At 39.4% G+C, this 15331-nt stretch overlaps 1 protein-coding gene across 7 annotated transcripts in view; it reads right to left on the reverse strand.

Annotated features, from left to right (window-relative positions):
- Positions 1–14870, reverse strand: part of hook3 (hook microtubule-tethering protein 3) — a 45386-nt gene extending 30516 nt beyond the window's left edge. For 3 of the 7 annotated variants that reach the window (XR_005204368.1, XM_037752396.1, XM_037752397.1), the window contains exons 1-16: positions 14667–14870; positions 7400–7485; positions 6882–6954; positions 6497–6547; positions 6192–6324; positions 5997–6064; positions 5705–5767; positions 5080–5163; positions 4033–4095; positions 1607–1770; positions 1353–1493; positions 1014–1101; positions 753–866; positions 497–607; positions 242–326; positions 80–149 (exon numbers count right to left, since the gene is read on the reverse strand). Coding sequence is in view for 6 of the 7 variants with exons in the window: in XM_037752396.1 (XP_037608324.1) it covers positions 80–149; positions 242–326; positions 497–607; positions 753–866; positions 1014–1101; positions 1353–1493; positions 1607–1770; positions 4033–4095; positions 5080–5163; positions 5705–5767; positions 5997–6064; positions 6192–6324; positions 6497–6547; positions 6882–6954; positions 7400–7485; positions 14667–14723 (1451 nt within the window). In the remaining variant the exon portion in view is untranslated. The remainder of the gene's footprint in view (positions 1–79; positions 150–241; positions 327–496; positions 608–752; positions 867–1013; positions 1102–1352; positions 1494–1606; positions 1771–4032; positions 4096–5079; positions 5164–5704; positions 5768–5996; positions 6065–6191; positions 6325–6496; positions 6548–6881; positions 6955–7399; positions 7486–14666) is intronic. The other 4 variants (XM_037752400.1, XM_037752401.1, XM_037752398.1 and 1 more) reach the window with 3 other exon arrangements.
- Positions 14871–15331: the final 461 nt, after the last annotated feature.

The following is a 15331-nucleotide window of genomic DNA, read 5'->3' on the forward strand; positions in this document are numbered from 1 at the left end:
GCATCAGCAACTATAACTAACATCATCTTTTTTAAATCACCGAAGCGAAACAAAATGTGGTGGGGTTTAAAATTCCTACCGAATCTCTGGGGTGGTGATCTCAGCAGCCAGCGAATCAGAGCCGTCGTTGCTGGCCATCGGGAACAAGCCTGAAACGAACAGTTAATACAGGTTAAACCCAACCATTTAGGCTTGACCAAGTAGATTATCCGAGCTTCTGTTGACAAGTTGTTCATGTTACCTGATGTAAGCTGTCCCTCCTGGGCTTGGACACAATGTAGCTCCTCAATAGTCTCCTTCAGAGAGTCTCTCTCCGTCCGCATACGCTATAGAGGGGGAGGAAAAGAGCGGGAAGGAGTTATAAAAAAAAAAAGTATGACAAGAGTTAAATAGTGCAGGGTCTGGAATGAAGATACTATGCTGTATCAATTTTCCCCCCCACCCCTCCTGTTGGGTCATAGTGTACCAGTTCTTCTATTGATAACATTGTACATACATCTTTTTCTTTCTGTAGAGAGTCCACTTTCTCTTTGACGCGTTTGTACTCAAACTCCATCTTGTCGGCCTTTTTAGACTCTTCCGACAGTCTGTTCTGAAGTTCAACCACCTGTGCAGAGAAAGGACATATACATATGTGTGAGTACTATTAATAGTGACAGAGTTACATGTAGGGGGTACATCACCAAGCCAAGGGCCCATGTAAATAATGATTACTGCATGTGAGGAAGTCAACACGGCTGCTGGTTGGGTACCTGTCTCTTGTATGTCTCCAGCTGGCCCTTGGTAGCGTTCGCCTTCCGTAGCTCCTCTTCCAAATTGACGCTGCCCTGCATTAACACCGTGTTCTTCTCCTCCAAAAGCTTATTCTGGAAAAATTGATACAGGAAATGTCAATTTGTGCCGTCTAACTTGGACATACAAATATTGCCAGTTGTTAGACTAACAATGTGTAATGTACTGTGTGGAACATTTAGAAGAGCTTGTCACAATAAAAGGCATTGTTGTCCGTGTACCTGTCTCCTGAGGAGTCCCATGTCCTCTAGTTTCTTCTTGTAGTGTTCCACTGTGCCCTCCAGCTTTGACACTTTGTCTGATGAATGCCTGGGGAGGGAAACAACAACAAGCACTTTCATTATCGAGGTTCTGTTTGTGTAGCGGCACACCTATAACAACAGAAGCTTGAAATAACAGGATAGTGGTTCAACAATACATTATTTGGCTTGCATCATCTCCTGTTTTTCTGACTAATTTTATTCCCATTAGGCATTTGGAATCCCCTCTCTTGTTTAGTATTCTTTACTCAGGTAATCGCAGTATAATTAGAGCCCTGATTTTGCTTCACCCCTTCTTACCTGAGGACATCCATCTCGTCCTTGAGAGACTGGGCTTCATCAGCCAGCGACGCAAGCTCTTCGTTCTGCGACTTCACGTCCAGGAGTTCTTTTTCAAGCTCTTCACAACGGATTCGGTAGTCATCTTTTGATGCCTCCAACCTAGAACAAATTAGGGATAATTATCTTTCAAATCTCAGATTTTTGACATCAGCATCAGTCAATTCAACTTTTTTTATATGACAAACTCTCGCTCCTTCTAGCGACGTCCGCACCTGAACGTTTCTTCCTGTAGTTGCTCCAGTTGTGTCTGCAGCTGGAGGTGTCTGCGTCCAGCAGGGCTGTTTATATCCTCTATGGAGTCAGACTGGTTAAGTCTCTCCATCAGAACCTGGTTCTCTGCTAGCAAACTGCTCTTCTCCTCTTGCAGGGCTGCCACCTGTGGGAGGGAAGAGAGGGAAAAAAAGGAGGGCGAAGAATGGAAATAGCAAAAAGAAAACCGGAAACGGGCAGAAAGGAATGGTTGGCATGGAGGACAAAAGGGATAAAAGGGAGCACGAGAGGTGTAGAGAAGGAGAGAGGGAAGGAATGTTAAAGATAGAGAGAAGAGGGGCAGAGAAGGGAAATAAGTTAGTTTTCAAATTGTATTTCTCAAGCTACTTAAATGTACACGTTTCTCTTCACAGCATTCAATCCATTAGATTACTATATCACTGCAGCATTGATTCTGGTAATAAAGCAAGCACACACCAAACACACTTCAACAGTGGCAAACCAACAAACTCCCAACATAGCAGAGAGGGCTACATATGGTTTGATGTTGCCTTCTCAGTGTGATAGACAGGGTTTCAAACTCCACACAAAGCAAAGCAGAAGCAGATTGATTTTGTTTGTTTTGAATGTAACACTAATGACAGTAATTAATTACTAAGTCTGCTGCACCTCAAAACATATACGAACTGATCTTAATATTTTTTAAGAGAAAAAAGATCTGTAAATATGAATCCTTTATTAATTACTTGGCATGTAAAGCCATTACCACATACCGTAAGTTCTCAACTCTGACTGTTTATGAATATGCCAGGATCAAGTCAATAACCCTTCTTCAAAATATTGGGACTTTAAAATAAACGTCAATAGGCATTTCTGACTTTTCTTCTGACACACTAACTATGTTTTTTTTTTTTTAAATGTTGTTTAAGGGCCTTTTCACAAGCCAACATTTAGTCTGTTTTAATCAAACTCTGGTGTGATTCGTGGACGAGAAGGGATTCATGAGCACAGTAGATCGGTGCCGAGTCAAAGTTAAAACACTTCAACAGCAATATATCAAAGTCTGTGATTCCCTACATACAAGTGGCAGCTCTCGAGAGGAAAAAGACACATTTCGCTACTTCATACATGCCCCTCAGGTCAGGTGAAACTGAACCAGACTAGAAATAGAAAACAAACCAAAAGTATCAATTTCACTATGATTTGGATAAGCTAAACAGACTATGGCTTGTGAAAGCACCCTAACACTTCTATGTGTAAAATGTATGCCATTTAAATGTCGGTAACACTGTTACGTGGAAGCGTTCTGGGAGAACTTGCACCACTGTGAAAATTCTCTCAAGAGCCTATATAACAACTAGTCAATATGATTAAGATAAAAAATATGTAAGTAATTAATTTTTATTGTGATTAAGGTACTTTATAAGTAATGAATTGGTATTCTTGATTGATAATGAATTTTTATTTTGATAAGGATAATTATATCAGTAATTCATTTATATTTTTGTATGACAGAGATAAAAAAGGTAATAATTATTATATTTAGACAAGTTTAGGAAAATTAATTAGAGTATATGTTTAGCTCAATAAGGAAGCTGGTTAATTATCTATGAACGACTTATGGAGAAGGGGTGGGATTAAATAAGTTTGTACTTCTCACTCCTTTTCAAATATGTAAACCAAGGCATCAAGTGTTTGACAATTCCTTTTGCTTATGCTTTTCATTGTATGTGAATATTACTTTTTTTTCTGGCTGTCCACTTGTTTGTATGATCATTCTGTTTTTTTAATTTTACATTTTTTTTGTTGTTCGAAAAATACATTTTGAAATGAAAAAATGAAAAATATATCAAAACTGTGTTCAGAACCACTCAAAAAATTCCAATTCCTGCAGGTATTGAGTTACAGTATGGTGCCGCTTACTGCTTTCTGACCAGAGTCCTATTTTTTTATATATATGAAAAGGTTTTTGATGTGCACTTATATCATTTTTCATTCCTAGGGGGAAACGAATCAAAAATAGTAACATCCCATATGAGTAATATACAGTATGTGTAGATACTTCCCCCTTACGGTCTACTATTGCTGTGGGAAAGCAATGAAACACACCGAGGTAAAAAAGGCAGAGGATAATAAGTGAAGGGGTGACAACTGACACACCCACACAGATCTGCAGATGTGGCTGGTGTGCCCCAAAGAGGACCGTGTGTATACGTGTGCACAACAACACTTGTGCACAAACGTGTACACACACACACATGCACACATACAGTAATTAGGAGAAGGGGTTGGGGGGGGGAGATCTGGATTTCGAAAGAGATGCTGGTGCAAGCAGACTGAAAAAATAAAATCCAGGACTATTAAGACACACCACACACCATGGATGGAAGAAAAAAGAGGCAGATAGAAAAGAAAAGTGTGGATTTACCCTCTCTTCTAGCTCATTAAAGTCTAACCTCAGTCTATCACGCTCCTCTTGGACACGGAGGGCCTTTAAAGCAAGGCACACAGTGTGGAAAATAGTCAGGAAATAAGAGGATTCAAGACAACAGGAGAGCAGGTGACACTTTAAAATACAGCTCCATCTTTCTGTGTCATTAGCGGGAAAATAAATGTAAATAAATATGTCCATTATGATTGACTGCTATGAAGATAGATATAGATAGTGTGTTTGAGCAACAGCTCATCACTGTTAAGGTAAAAAAAAAAACAATCTGACAAGGACATCTTTACGTAAATTGGAAAAATCCATCAGTAGCAACAGAATCAGCTGTTTTGATACCATATGCAAAAATAAGAGCTGCTTTTAAAGTGTAACCCGAAAATAGCTATAAGAAGTATGACACAATCAGTTAGATAGTAAAAGAGTTACAAAATATAGCAGAAAAAGTAAGAATAAAACTTAACTTGGAGGACGCGTTATACCATGTTATTTTTTCTGTATACTTTGAATATATTGAACGTAATTAACTACGTTCCTGCAAACAATACAGCTAGTGTACATAAGTGCTCATTTATCTTTTCAGCTTAAAAATTGCATTGCATAATGAGCTAATGAGCAATGCCTAACACTCAACAGTTCAAATTATACATTTGACCACAGCTGCATTTTCCTACAATATTGCTATTTGATTCATATTTGGAAACTCTATGATGGAAGAGAAGGATCATTTTAATTTCAGCACCATGAATGCATAAACCAAATAGACCCTCTCATAATAACAGGCGGCAAATAATAATGTTTTAATGTCAGACTTTAATGCCAGTTATTCACATGCTCAATAGTGTGCCACTGTGATAACTAACTGACCTCTACAACCTCGCCAGGCCCACTGGTGGTGTTATGTCTTTCACGTTAGGTCATTCAGACACACGATAAAGAGTGCCCGCACGCTGCACTATGGTGTCTCCAAAACCAGCGATCAAACAGCCTAAAACATGGGGGGTGGGGGAGTTACAACTGCATAAAACCAACCTGCATGTCAAGCTCCCGACACCTCTGGGCGATCTCCTCCTTGGTAGACAAAGCGTCGTTCAGCTCCTCTGCCGTCTTCTTGAGCTGAGACCAGAAATAAACAATAATGAAAAACCCTGCAGATTTTATTTCATTTCCACACCATTTATTGTCCACTTGGATGAGACTACGTATTTACATCTCAAGGACATGTTGGATCAAGGGCTAAATAAATACCCAGAAGAAAAAAAAAAAAAAAAACAGAGTGAGATGTGTACTTCTGCTGAAGCTAGCTTTTCCACACATCCAGCTGTTTTACGGGTCTGTGGCCGAAAGAGGAGGAGGGTCAAGATCTGGGTCAAGTTTTACAGTGAGCACTTTGTACTTGGGTAATGACATTGGTGTTGAGGTTTCAGTGGAAAATCCTGATACTGGAGGGTATCTCTGTGTTATTTCAAAGAGTTTGGCGTGTGAATGTTCAATAATGTACCTTAAAAGTCAAGTCTATTTAATACGGGCCAGTTTCATTTAAACTTTCTATTTTCTTAAATCTGTCTTCTGAAATTTGAGACCCCATTGATGGCACTGTTAGAAAACAAACATGTTTCAACAGGCATCACAGCTAGGTTCCATAAAGTCTCCATACCTGTCTGTCTAGATCCACGTACGAGTCAGTTCCTCCCATCACTGGAGTCTCTTTACTCATCAGCTGCAGAAACACAAAAGCATAGGTTAAGGGTTGGAAGAAGTTATGTGTACAGTACACGGTGCCAACACTTGTTACACCTTGGTAACCATGACAACCAGCCCACACCCACAGGATTACCATCAGATCCTGCAGATGTGCCATCCCAAATCCCACCCCGTAACACTGCTTCTGACAAATCCCACCTTATTCTCATCATTAATCAATTGTTATAATAAGCATGATAGTTCACCTCTTGGATGGCCGTCATGACGACATGCTGCACCGACTCCTCCATCATCATTATGGTCTGGATGTATTCTAGAGCATGCAAGAGAAATAAGACAAAATGATGAGTCAGTTGTATCATAAAAACCTTGTTTTCCAGTATCAAATTACATATCACACACATGTTGACAAGCACACATACAGAGTATGGGATATGCACCTTGTTTCTGTTCACAGTTGACAGCACAGCCCAGTATAAGCTGAAGCATCCTCCCGAGCTCTGATGCGTCAGAGTGTTCTCCGATAAGGTTAACATCTGGTAGTGTAAAGTCGTTAATGTGCTGGCCTAGGATCTGGACGGGCACAAAAAAGGAGTTTTCAAAATATATCATTATATGAAAACAGGATTATCATGGTCTGTGTTGTTGCTACAGGGATTAAGGGTAGTATCTCTACTAGCAACACATCTGCTTATGTAATGTGAACGCTGATCAAATCAAAATTATTATAGTAGATTCTTCTTACCTCCTGGTTATAGTCTAGGATGCCTTTCAGAACTTTCTTTAGATTGCTGATCTGAAATGAGAAAGCATTTATGAAAGGTGTCCCTAGAATATTAGAAATACAACTGACACAGGCTAGATTGAACCAGAGCTTTAGTAATACGGGTGACACACAAAAAGGTTAAGACAGATATATCAGTATTTCAAAATGTGACAAAGTAGTAGTGGGATCACATAAGTCCATAGGAACATACAATACCAACAAATAATTACCATTTCTGGATAAACACATTATTCATTTACACTTGAAAAGGTCTGCTATGTCATTAACTAATGGGAAAAAAATGGTCTCATAAAACCTAAACCACACACACCTACTAATAAAACAAAGACTAATTGATGCTTACCTTTAACCTCCAGTTGTCCCCAACGTCTGGCTTGATTCTACTAATCCAAGCGTCATTGAAATACACTAGATCTCTAGGAAATTCAGACAGACAAGAGAATAGGGATTAATAGCGTAAAGTTTTGATTTGAGGGGGGGCATGTTCAGAATCTACAGGTTTTACCACTGTAAATAACAAAAACAAAGCAATACACACTTTGAACTACTGTTCATTTGGGATTTTAGATGCCATTAGTGTCAAGCCCTGACAGTAAAAAAAACGAGTACTGGCACATTTTCAGAATTTTGGTACCGAAGCATCACTTCTCGTGACATCCCTAATGTTATTACTTTATTACATTCTGGTCTATTCACTCAACGTATAATTCAGTCTCCACAGGAACAGCAAAACATGCCACCATCAATGTAAAATAACATAGAAAGAAAAAGTATTTTTTTATAAAAATGAAATTGATATAACATATAATGCATTTTTCTTATACACCAAACAGATGACACACCAAACGGATGAAAACTTACATTTTCTGCAGAGCTTGGGCCATGACGATACCGCTCGTCAACTCTTCTACTGTCTTGCATGGAGCCTCCACTCCAAATGTCTGGATCTAAACAACAAACAGACATACACGTTGAGTGCTTGGGTGCATGATAAAACTGTTACTAGTTTATTGATAATCACACCTAAAATATAATGAGCTCCCTGAAGGCCAGAGTAAAATACAGACACAATTGTGCAGCTCAAACCTTACAGTTCCTGCAAAGTTTCTCACAAATCATTGCTCAGTTTCTCTTACATCACTCGATCTTGATTTCTCACTTGGTGTGCCATTGATCCCTTTCCCTCCTATGTATCCTTCTCTACTACTTTTCCTCCAGGCTGAAAGTCTGTTGCCCAGACAGAAGTGAAGATTTTTTCAGTCTACATGCCAACAGTCTACGTGCCAAAGGAGGGGAAATTGAGAGCAGGAATGTTGGAATTCTGACAGGAAGAAAATGACGAGGTTTAAATTCTGCCTGCGCGTCTTTCCGTCGGTCTCGCTTTTCATTACGTGGCTCAACGTGCAGCTCTGCTTAGTCACAGATTTACCAATAGCAGACGGCAACAAACAAGAAATTCTGCAGATTGGTCAAATAGTTTGAGAGGTTAAATCCCTGATGTAGCGTTTTCTCCTGGATCCACATGAAGTAACTGGGTTGAAAATGACCGGAGCAGAGAGCTTTAAGCCAGACTCAAGCTGGACTTTAATACTTCTGGATACATTTGCAGCTCGTCATTGTTTCCAACATAAAACTCATTCATTCACGTTCTTTTTTTTTACTGTGAGAAGCAGCTGCAAGTGTTGGGTACAATATGCCATTTTGCTTGGTGCTGTCTCCACTGCTATGTAACTACCGGCTGTAGAGCAAATCTTCTTAAAATAAACATGATGCAAGAACAACACCATCTCCCGACTACTGTGTTTGCCACGATGCAAGTATTCAAAGTTGAATTAACTGTGCTTGATTGATTCTTTTAAAATGATTTACAATTCTTTCCATAGGTCTGAGACATGGAGCAACATCTTATTAAGCCACAGGAAACTATCTGAGAGCCCTATATTATCACTTATTGGTAGAGACAGAGGTCAGTAAACAAGAAAACATTTGATAAACAGTAAAGGACACACTTCACATGGCATGAGGGCAACATGACACTCAAAATAACATCCACACCTTCACTTGATAAATTCAGATAACACTTCCGAATGTAGTTTAGATTGACTTCTAAACATCTAACTAGGAAGTTCCACTCAAAGTTTCCTACGTTGTTGCTGAATGACTGTATGTATGACAGCTATCAAATGGCAGACTTGTCAACCAGACGACACCCTCCTACACCTGATCTAAAAATATCTGTATGTATCTGTATCAACAAATGTAATCATCATTTTATTGACATCACAATATGGCATGCTGCAATTTTCAAACCGCAGGAGGCGCAATACTTGTTAAAGCTTAAATGTGTGTCAAAATACCATTATAATATTAAATATCGTGGTGCTGCAGAGATGTCCTGTCCTAGACATCATATTCAACAGACTTAAGAAAAGATCAAACAATCACACCATAATCATTTTAATAGGTTTTTCAATAAAAAATGAGAATAATGATGTAAAAATTCAAAAGTCAAATTAAATTGATATTTTTTTCAAAATCATGCAGCCCTATTCAGGTAGCCAAGTAACCAAAAAGAGAGCCTCTCTGTGTATCAGTAAACAGCCAGTAGCTAAAGCCAACCACTGGCCCAGAGCCAACACAAAAACAATACCCCTGATTATTACATAACACCGGTTACCACTGTGACTGTGACACGGAGTGAACCTTAGCCGCTCCAACAATTACCCTGCCAAATTTAAATTACAATCTAAAATGTATACTACATACCACGATCAAGATATTACAGTCTTCCCTGTGATGCTACGCTATCTTGTAGAGTGGGTTACATGCTGACTTCCTGTGTTTACATAGCCTACTATTAGAACACAATACTGGCAAGTGATTTATGTTTTAATACATATTAGAATGGATGGCGTAGTGATAAAACTGTTGGCGTCAACAATGTTGTACTGCGACAAGAACAAATTACTTTTCTCCAGGAGTGACAAAATGAATTGGAAACAAGCCAAGCGTCATGGTAGAAACTTGGTGGCTCTCCACCACAGAAACATTTGGTCTGCATCATTTCCCTTTGCAGGAAAGAGGTGGAAGGAAAGAAAACTTAATCGCTCACAAACACAAAGACAACCCACAAAGGTCAGACACATTTCACCAAGCATGGCAGCATGACAACCAGACTATTAGAAAGCCTATCTGAGAACGAAAGGGATCAATGGCCCTTGACGTACATGTGCCTGGTGCTTGATGTCATGCTGGAATATCAACCAACACCTGTTTTGGCTGGTGCTGATGAGTCAAGGTACTTGAGGTCCAACACATCCAAATATCGGTTGTATTTTGACTGACTGGCCAACAGTATTGTATCCTCCTTTTTGCAGGGCTCTGTAGCTTTACACCCTAAACTATTGTCCCCAAGCAGTAATAGGTTCTCGTGGCCACATGAGCTCCACATGCTTGACTGTATGTTAGGTCAACAAACATGTGGTGTACATACCACTGGATAACAAAGCCCTTTTAACAGGACGTTATGCCCATGTGATGTCTCTTGAAAAGCCACGGTGGAGCGATGCTGGTGAGTCGCTTTATGCTGTATGGGACATTGTTGCCGTCAACGGGCCTTCTGTGAAAGAAGAAGCTCTCTTTTGCCAGCAGCTCTTGTTTCAGCTACTGATAGCACATAACATTGTGCTTTTAAATGTTCGCTATTTTGTGTAGCGCTTGATGCCTTGAATGCTGATCAGGAATGAGATAAAGACGCGTCCATAACAGTCAACAGGCTAAAGATCAAATCTATCGCAGACAGAGGTTTGCCCTGATATCAACATCATTATAGACAAGAATCTTTTCCGAATATTCATCTACAGTGGATAAGAAACAATAACTGCATGTTCAAACTTCATGGATAGTAAGGTTTGTCTAGTTACAATTTGCTGGCTGAATCAAGAGGCCAATTATGATGATTTGGTAAATAATACAGAACAAAGACAGAAACTCTGTTTAGTCGTTGTGCTAAAGCTCTGAGCTGGTGTTCCTGGGCTAAAGGTCATTGACCTGTGGCCCAAACAGTGTAAAAGGATTAATAGGAGCTATCCTCAAGTTGTTGATTAATTCAGTTGTCAGATAGATATCAGAAGTCTTCACAGACAGCTCTGTGCTACACCACGTCATCATGATCAACTCTCAATCAGTTTCTTATGATATTAATCGCCAACCTTGAAGCACTGATCGCAGAAAAGGAGGCGAACAACCACTTCTGCATCTATTGGTCTAATATTTCCTGTATTCTCTTCATTATAGGGCTGGGCGATATGGCCAAAATCTTTCATCTCGATATAGGTATTTTAATATCTTGATTACACTATATATCACGATATAGAATGTTTTCTGGTAGTTCAAAAAATGAATAGTCTATATGAAATAGCGACATGGTAAAGCCAATACTCCTGTGTGAATTACCTATTTGGCAAATGAGTATTGAGAAATATGAGAAATTTCGGTTAGTATGTGCTTGTTATTATCAATTTAGACAAATTAATTGAGTATCACGATATATGACTTCATCACAATATGATTCCATTGAAAGATGCTAAATAATCATAGTGAATTATTGCCCAACTCTACTTCATTATTTTAGAAAACAGCTTTTACAGCTACCATGGTGTGCTGCTCATAGCTAGTTCAACAGCAATAACCATTTGAACAAGTAGATGTACATTTTGGTCACTGAAGGGCCTACATGCCTTCTCAGTACTGGGTGTCTACGGTCAGAACATATTGTGCCATTTTATCTCTACAGTATCTTAGTTCCTGTTGGTGCCCAATCTGTGTGTGGGAGCTGCAATGTGATGATTGAAAACCAATTAATCTGGAAACAAAAGCATCATGTGATCTGAGGGATTTTCAGGTTCTAGTTCAGCTAGATCTACTCATGTTCCACGGTCTTGCCAGATTACATTCAGTCTGCTTTGATCACATCATCCATAGCAATCTGCTAAAAGGGCAGATAAGAAGAGAGCCCGACAGAGTTAAACTGAAAGAAGTTCAAAAGAGACTGCCTGCTTCGCAAATGTCCACGATAACTAATATCTTCATTGAAAAGTGTCTGACAGTGTATGAGACCGTAACAGTTTCAGACAGAAAATGCTTCATCAAAAGGTGCATTTCCCATGATAACCCTCTCAGCTTTCTGAGTCACATGAACAATAACAACATCGTAGCAGCACACAAATGGCCACGAAATAGAAAATAAACAATAGAAATGTAACGTAAACTGAATTTCTTATCTATTCAAAATGAGTATGTGTTCATATTTTGAAAAACCACACACCTAAAGCCATAAAAAAAACAATCTTATCCTTGAAAATATTGGCTTAAGTCCACTACGGACATACACAACTCAGGCGGGGTGGACTGAGGTCAGAAAAGGAAACCCACACCTAGTAGTTTGTGGAAACAGTTGGCAAAGGAGTTGCTGAGGAAAACACAACGTGTCACATGATGACTAGATTAGGACTAGTGATTAGAGTGAAGCAGATAATTTCCCATTTAAACTATTATGTCCACATTAGATTCCGTCATACAGCATATTGGTCAGCTCTTTGGTTGGATTATATGCATTTCTCCAAAAGGAAGAACAGTCCATGCCACATGCAAACCTTGTACAACTTTGACAGCAACAGTGAATGTGCACGGTGCCTGCTGAAATAGTTTCAGCTACAAAAATAACCAAGACACAATGCAATGCGACCAATGCACCTAGTTGCTTTGGTGATGTGTAACCCAGCGCATCAATTCAGTGTAAAGCATGAGCAAGCCATAAATGTCAGACGTGAGTATTTTTAGGCCGTACTGCTATATTGTATGTATTTAGGTTTTTTTTCTTTTGTTAAGCGGTCTTTTCCCTCTATACAACAGAGCTATAGAGCACATTTGTATGAAATGCTTTATTACAGTTATTAATACAAATGGTAATACACATGTGTATTGTTAACTTAAATTACAAGATAGCTCATGTTACTAGGGCCACAGCAAGAGCTCTATTTAACTGAAATCAATCATTTTCTATAGGCTAACAAATACACTATTCAGGCAGGATGTATATGTGAGTAAAAAAATAAAACAAATATCTAGACTGCAACTCCTAAAAAATCTTAAATACCTTTATTTATTTGTTCATCTTCACTTAGTGACTTAGTGACTTAGTACTGTAGCTTCTTATACTTCTGTTATTAATTAATGTATTGTTCAAAATAACATAATAAATGACCACTACTTTGGTAGGAGCTTTGTGTCTTTCAGTATCCCTTCAATCAAAACTACTTGGACCTGTTATTGCACTGGCCTAAAGCAGAAACCGTTGCCTAGATATCTCTACTGCTATTTCGTAAGAGGTACAGACAGTATCATGCGTTTCAGTCACAATCAGTCACACTCAGTGCTGTGACTTCACAGTTAACAGGTATGTGAGGAATGTTTGCCAACCACATCATTACTAGGAACATGAAGGAAATTCTGAGTTGCCATACATAAGCCGAGCCATGACAACAAGAGGAGGAGGCGACAGTAAATGTCACATTAAACACACAATCTCTGAGAAGCCCACGTCTCAATTTCACAAAAGGGGAATCCAGTAATTGATTTCAAGTATGATTAGGTGACATGTATAGAAGCACATGACTATGCAGAAGGAGGGGGTGGCTTGCTTGTACTAAGCTCCACATGCATGTTTTCATCATACACTACTGACATTTATGCCAGTAATGTATATAGTGGAAACATGGAAGTACCCAGAATACACAGTTTCCATCACATGCCATGTCAGCCAACCCCATTCACAATGCTGTTTACAACATCTGGTTGTGATGAAAAGCTGAAGCATTATACATATGCAGTCAGCTGCACTATAAGTGAAAGTCTTTACATTACAGTTTAGAGATGTCTTTTTATATCTTCAGATGTGTGACATTAACAGTGAATGTCTATCTGCTTGAATATCATATTCATATCAGCATCAATCCTCTCTCTGCTTTATGTTATACCAAAGCACTCAACAATGTAAACATGCTACAAATCGGTAGCATGTGATCCTACAAATCTGATTCCCTTTTTTCGGGTGGTCACAGATTTCGGTGTAAGCTATAGCCTGTATTGGACATTTTTTGAACAAGAGGAATTGGGAAGGGAAAGCTACAGTGGTCAACAATGACAGGAAGTCATCCTCAAAGATGAAATGATTAGATGACATGTATAGAAGCACATGACTATAGCTTGCTTGTACTAAGCTCCACATGCATGTTTTCATCATACACTACTGACATGTATGCCAGTGGAAACATGGAAGTACCCAGAATGCACAGTTTCCATCACATGCCATGTCACCCAAACCCATTCACAATTATGTTTACAACATCTGGTTGTGATGAAAAGCTGAAAAGCATCATAAATATGTCAGTCAGCTGCCCTATAAGTGAAAGTCTACATCACAGTTTAGAGATTGTGGACTTTTTCTTCAGATGTGTGACATTAACAGTGAATGTCTTGAATATCATATTCATATCAGCATCCCCCCCCCCCCCCTCCTCCTACATCAATCCTCTCTCTGCTTTATGTTGCACCAAAGCACTCAACAATGTAAACATGCTACAAATCGGTAGCATGTGATCCTACACAATCTCTAAGCTATAGCCTGTATTTGACATTTTTTGAACAAGAAAAATTGGGAAGGGACAGGTTAACAATGACAGGACTTCATCCTCAAAGCAGACACCGAAATCCAGAGGAAAAAGCCTTCACTAAAGACAGCGTTGAACCATAACAAGGCCAATGTCTCTGTCGTCTGATCCAGCCGGTTACAACACACAACAGAGCATCAGGAAAGTTGAGCTAACTAAACACCCATTTGCACATAACCCAACATTATAGTCTAGACCGGGTAGATGGTTGTCTGGCTGGCGGCTAGGAAGCTACACATCAGCAGCTCGAGCAGCTAACAGCTGGCCTGACTACGTAACCAACGTGTCATGTTCCTCTAGCCTGCTAATGTTAGCTCATCCAGCTAGCAGTAGCTTCTGTATGCTAGCTAGAGAAGTCTGTCTGTCAGTGAACAAAACTTCATTATTAGACCACCTACCCATGTCAGGAGGCTTTCACACAGCTCCACACGATCCAAGGGCCCCGATGTAGTCATCGTTAACTAACGTAGAGCGACTTTGAGTGGTGAACAGAGCCTGAAGTTAACAGTTCACAGGCTTCATGTACTCCCGACGTCTCTCTCGCGCTCTGTCGGCTCTCTGTCGGCCAATAGTCGGGTTCGCTGCTTAGCCAGTCCGGCGTCTGCCGGAGGAGGACTGGGGCGGGGGGCGGAGTCTGTAGTGCATAAAGGAAAACTCCCAGAAAAAAAAAACTCCATGTTGAGCAATTTAGCCATGGGACATGAATGACACATAAAAGGTGTGTATGGAAGTTTTATTGGACTTTATTAGTTGTAATTAACAGAAGACATTTCACAAATATGTACCATGATCTGCAAATATTTCACTATCCACAAATATGTATTTTTGTATTTGTGTTGTGTAAAGTCACATCCACAAAAATACAGGGAGTTTGCAAATACACATAACTTTACTGTGTAAATACCTATTTTAAGGTTTACATGTAAAGTGATATCTACACATTTGTGCATTTATTTCTACACGTGGAATGCTATTTGTGCATTTGCAGATGCTTCCTGTGCATTTGTGGGCCATTTGACATTAACAACTTCTGTCCTGTTTGTTTACAGAGTTTTGTCCGATT

The sequence above is a fragment of the Sebastes umbrosus genome, chromosome 19 (genome assembly GCF_015220745.1).
Source record: "Sebastes umbrosus isolate fSebUmb1 chromosome 19, fSebUmb1.pri, whole genome shotgun sequence".
In the NCBI taxonomy this organism is placed as follows: Eukaryota; Metazoa; Chordata; class Actinopteri; order Perciformes; family Sebastidae; genus Sebastes; species Sebastes umbrosus.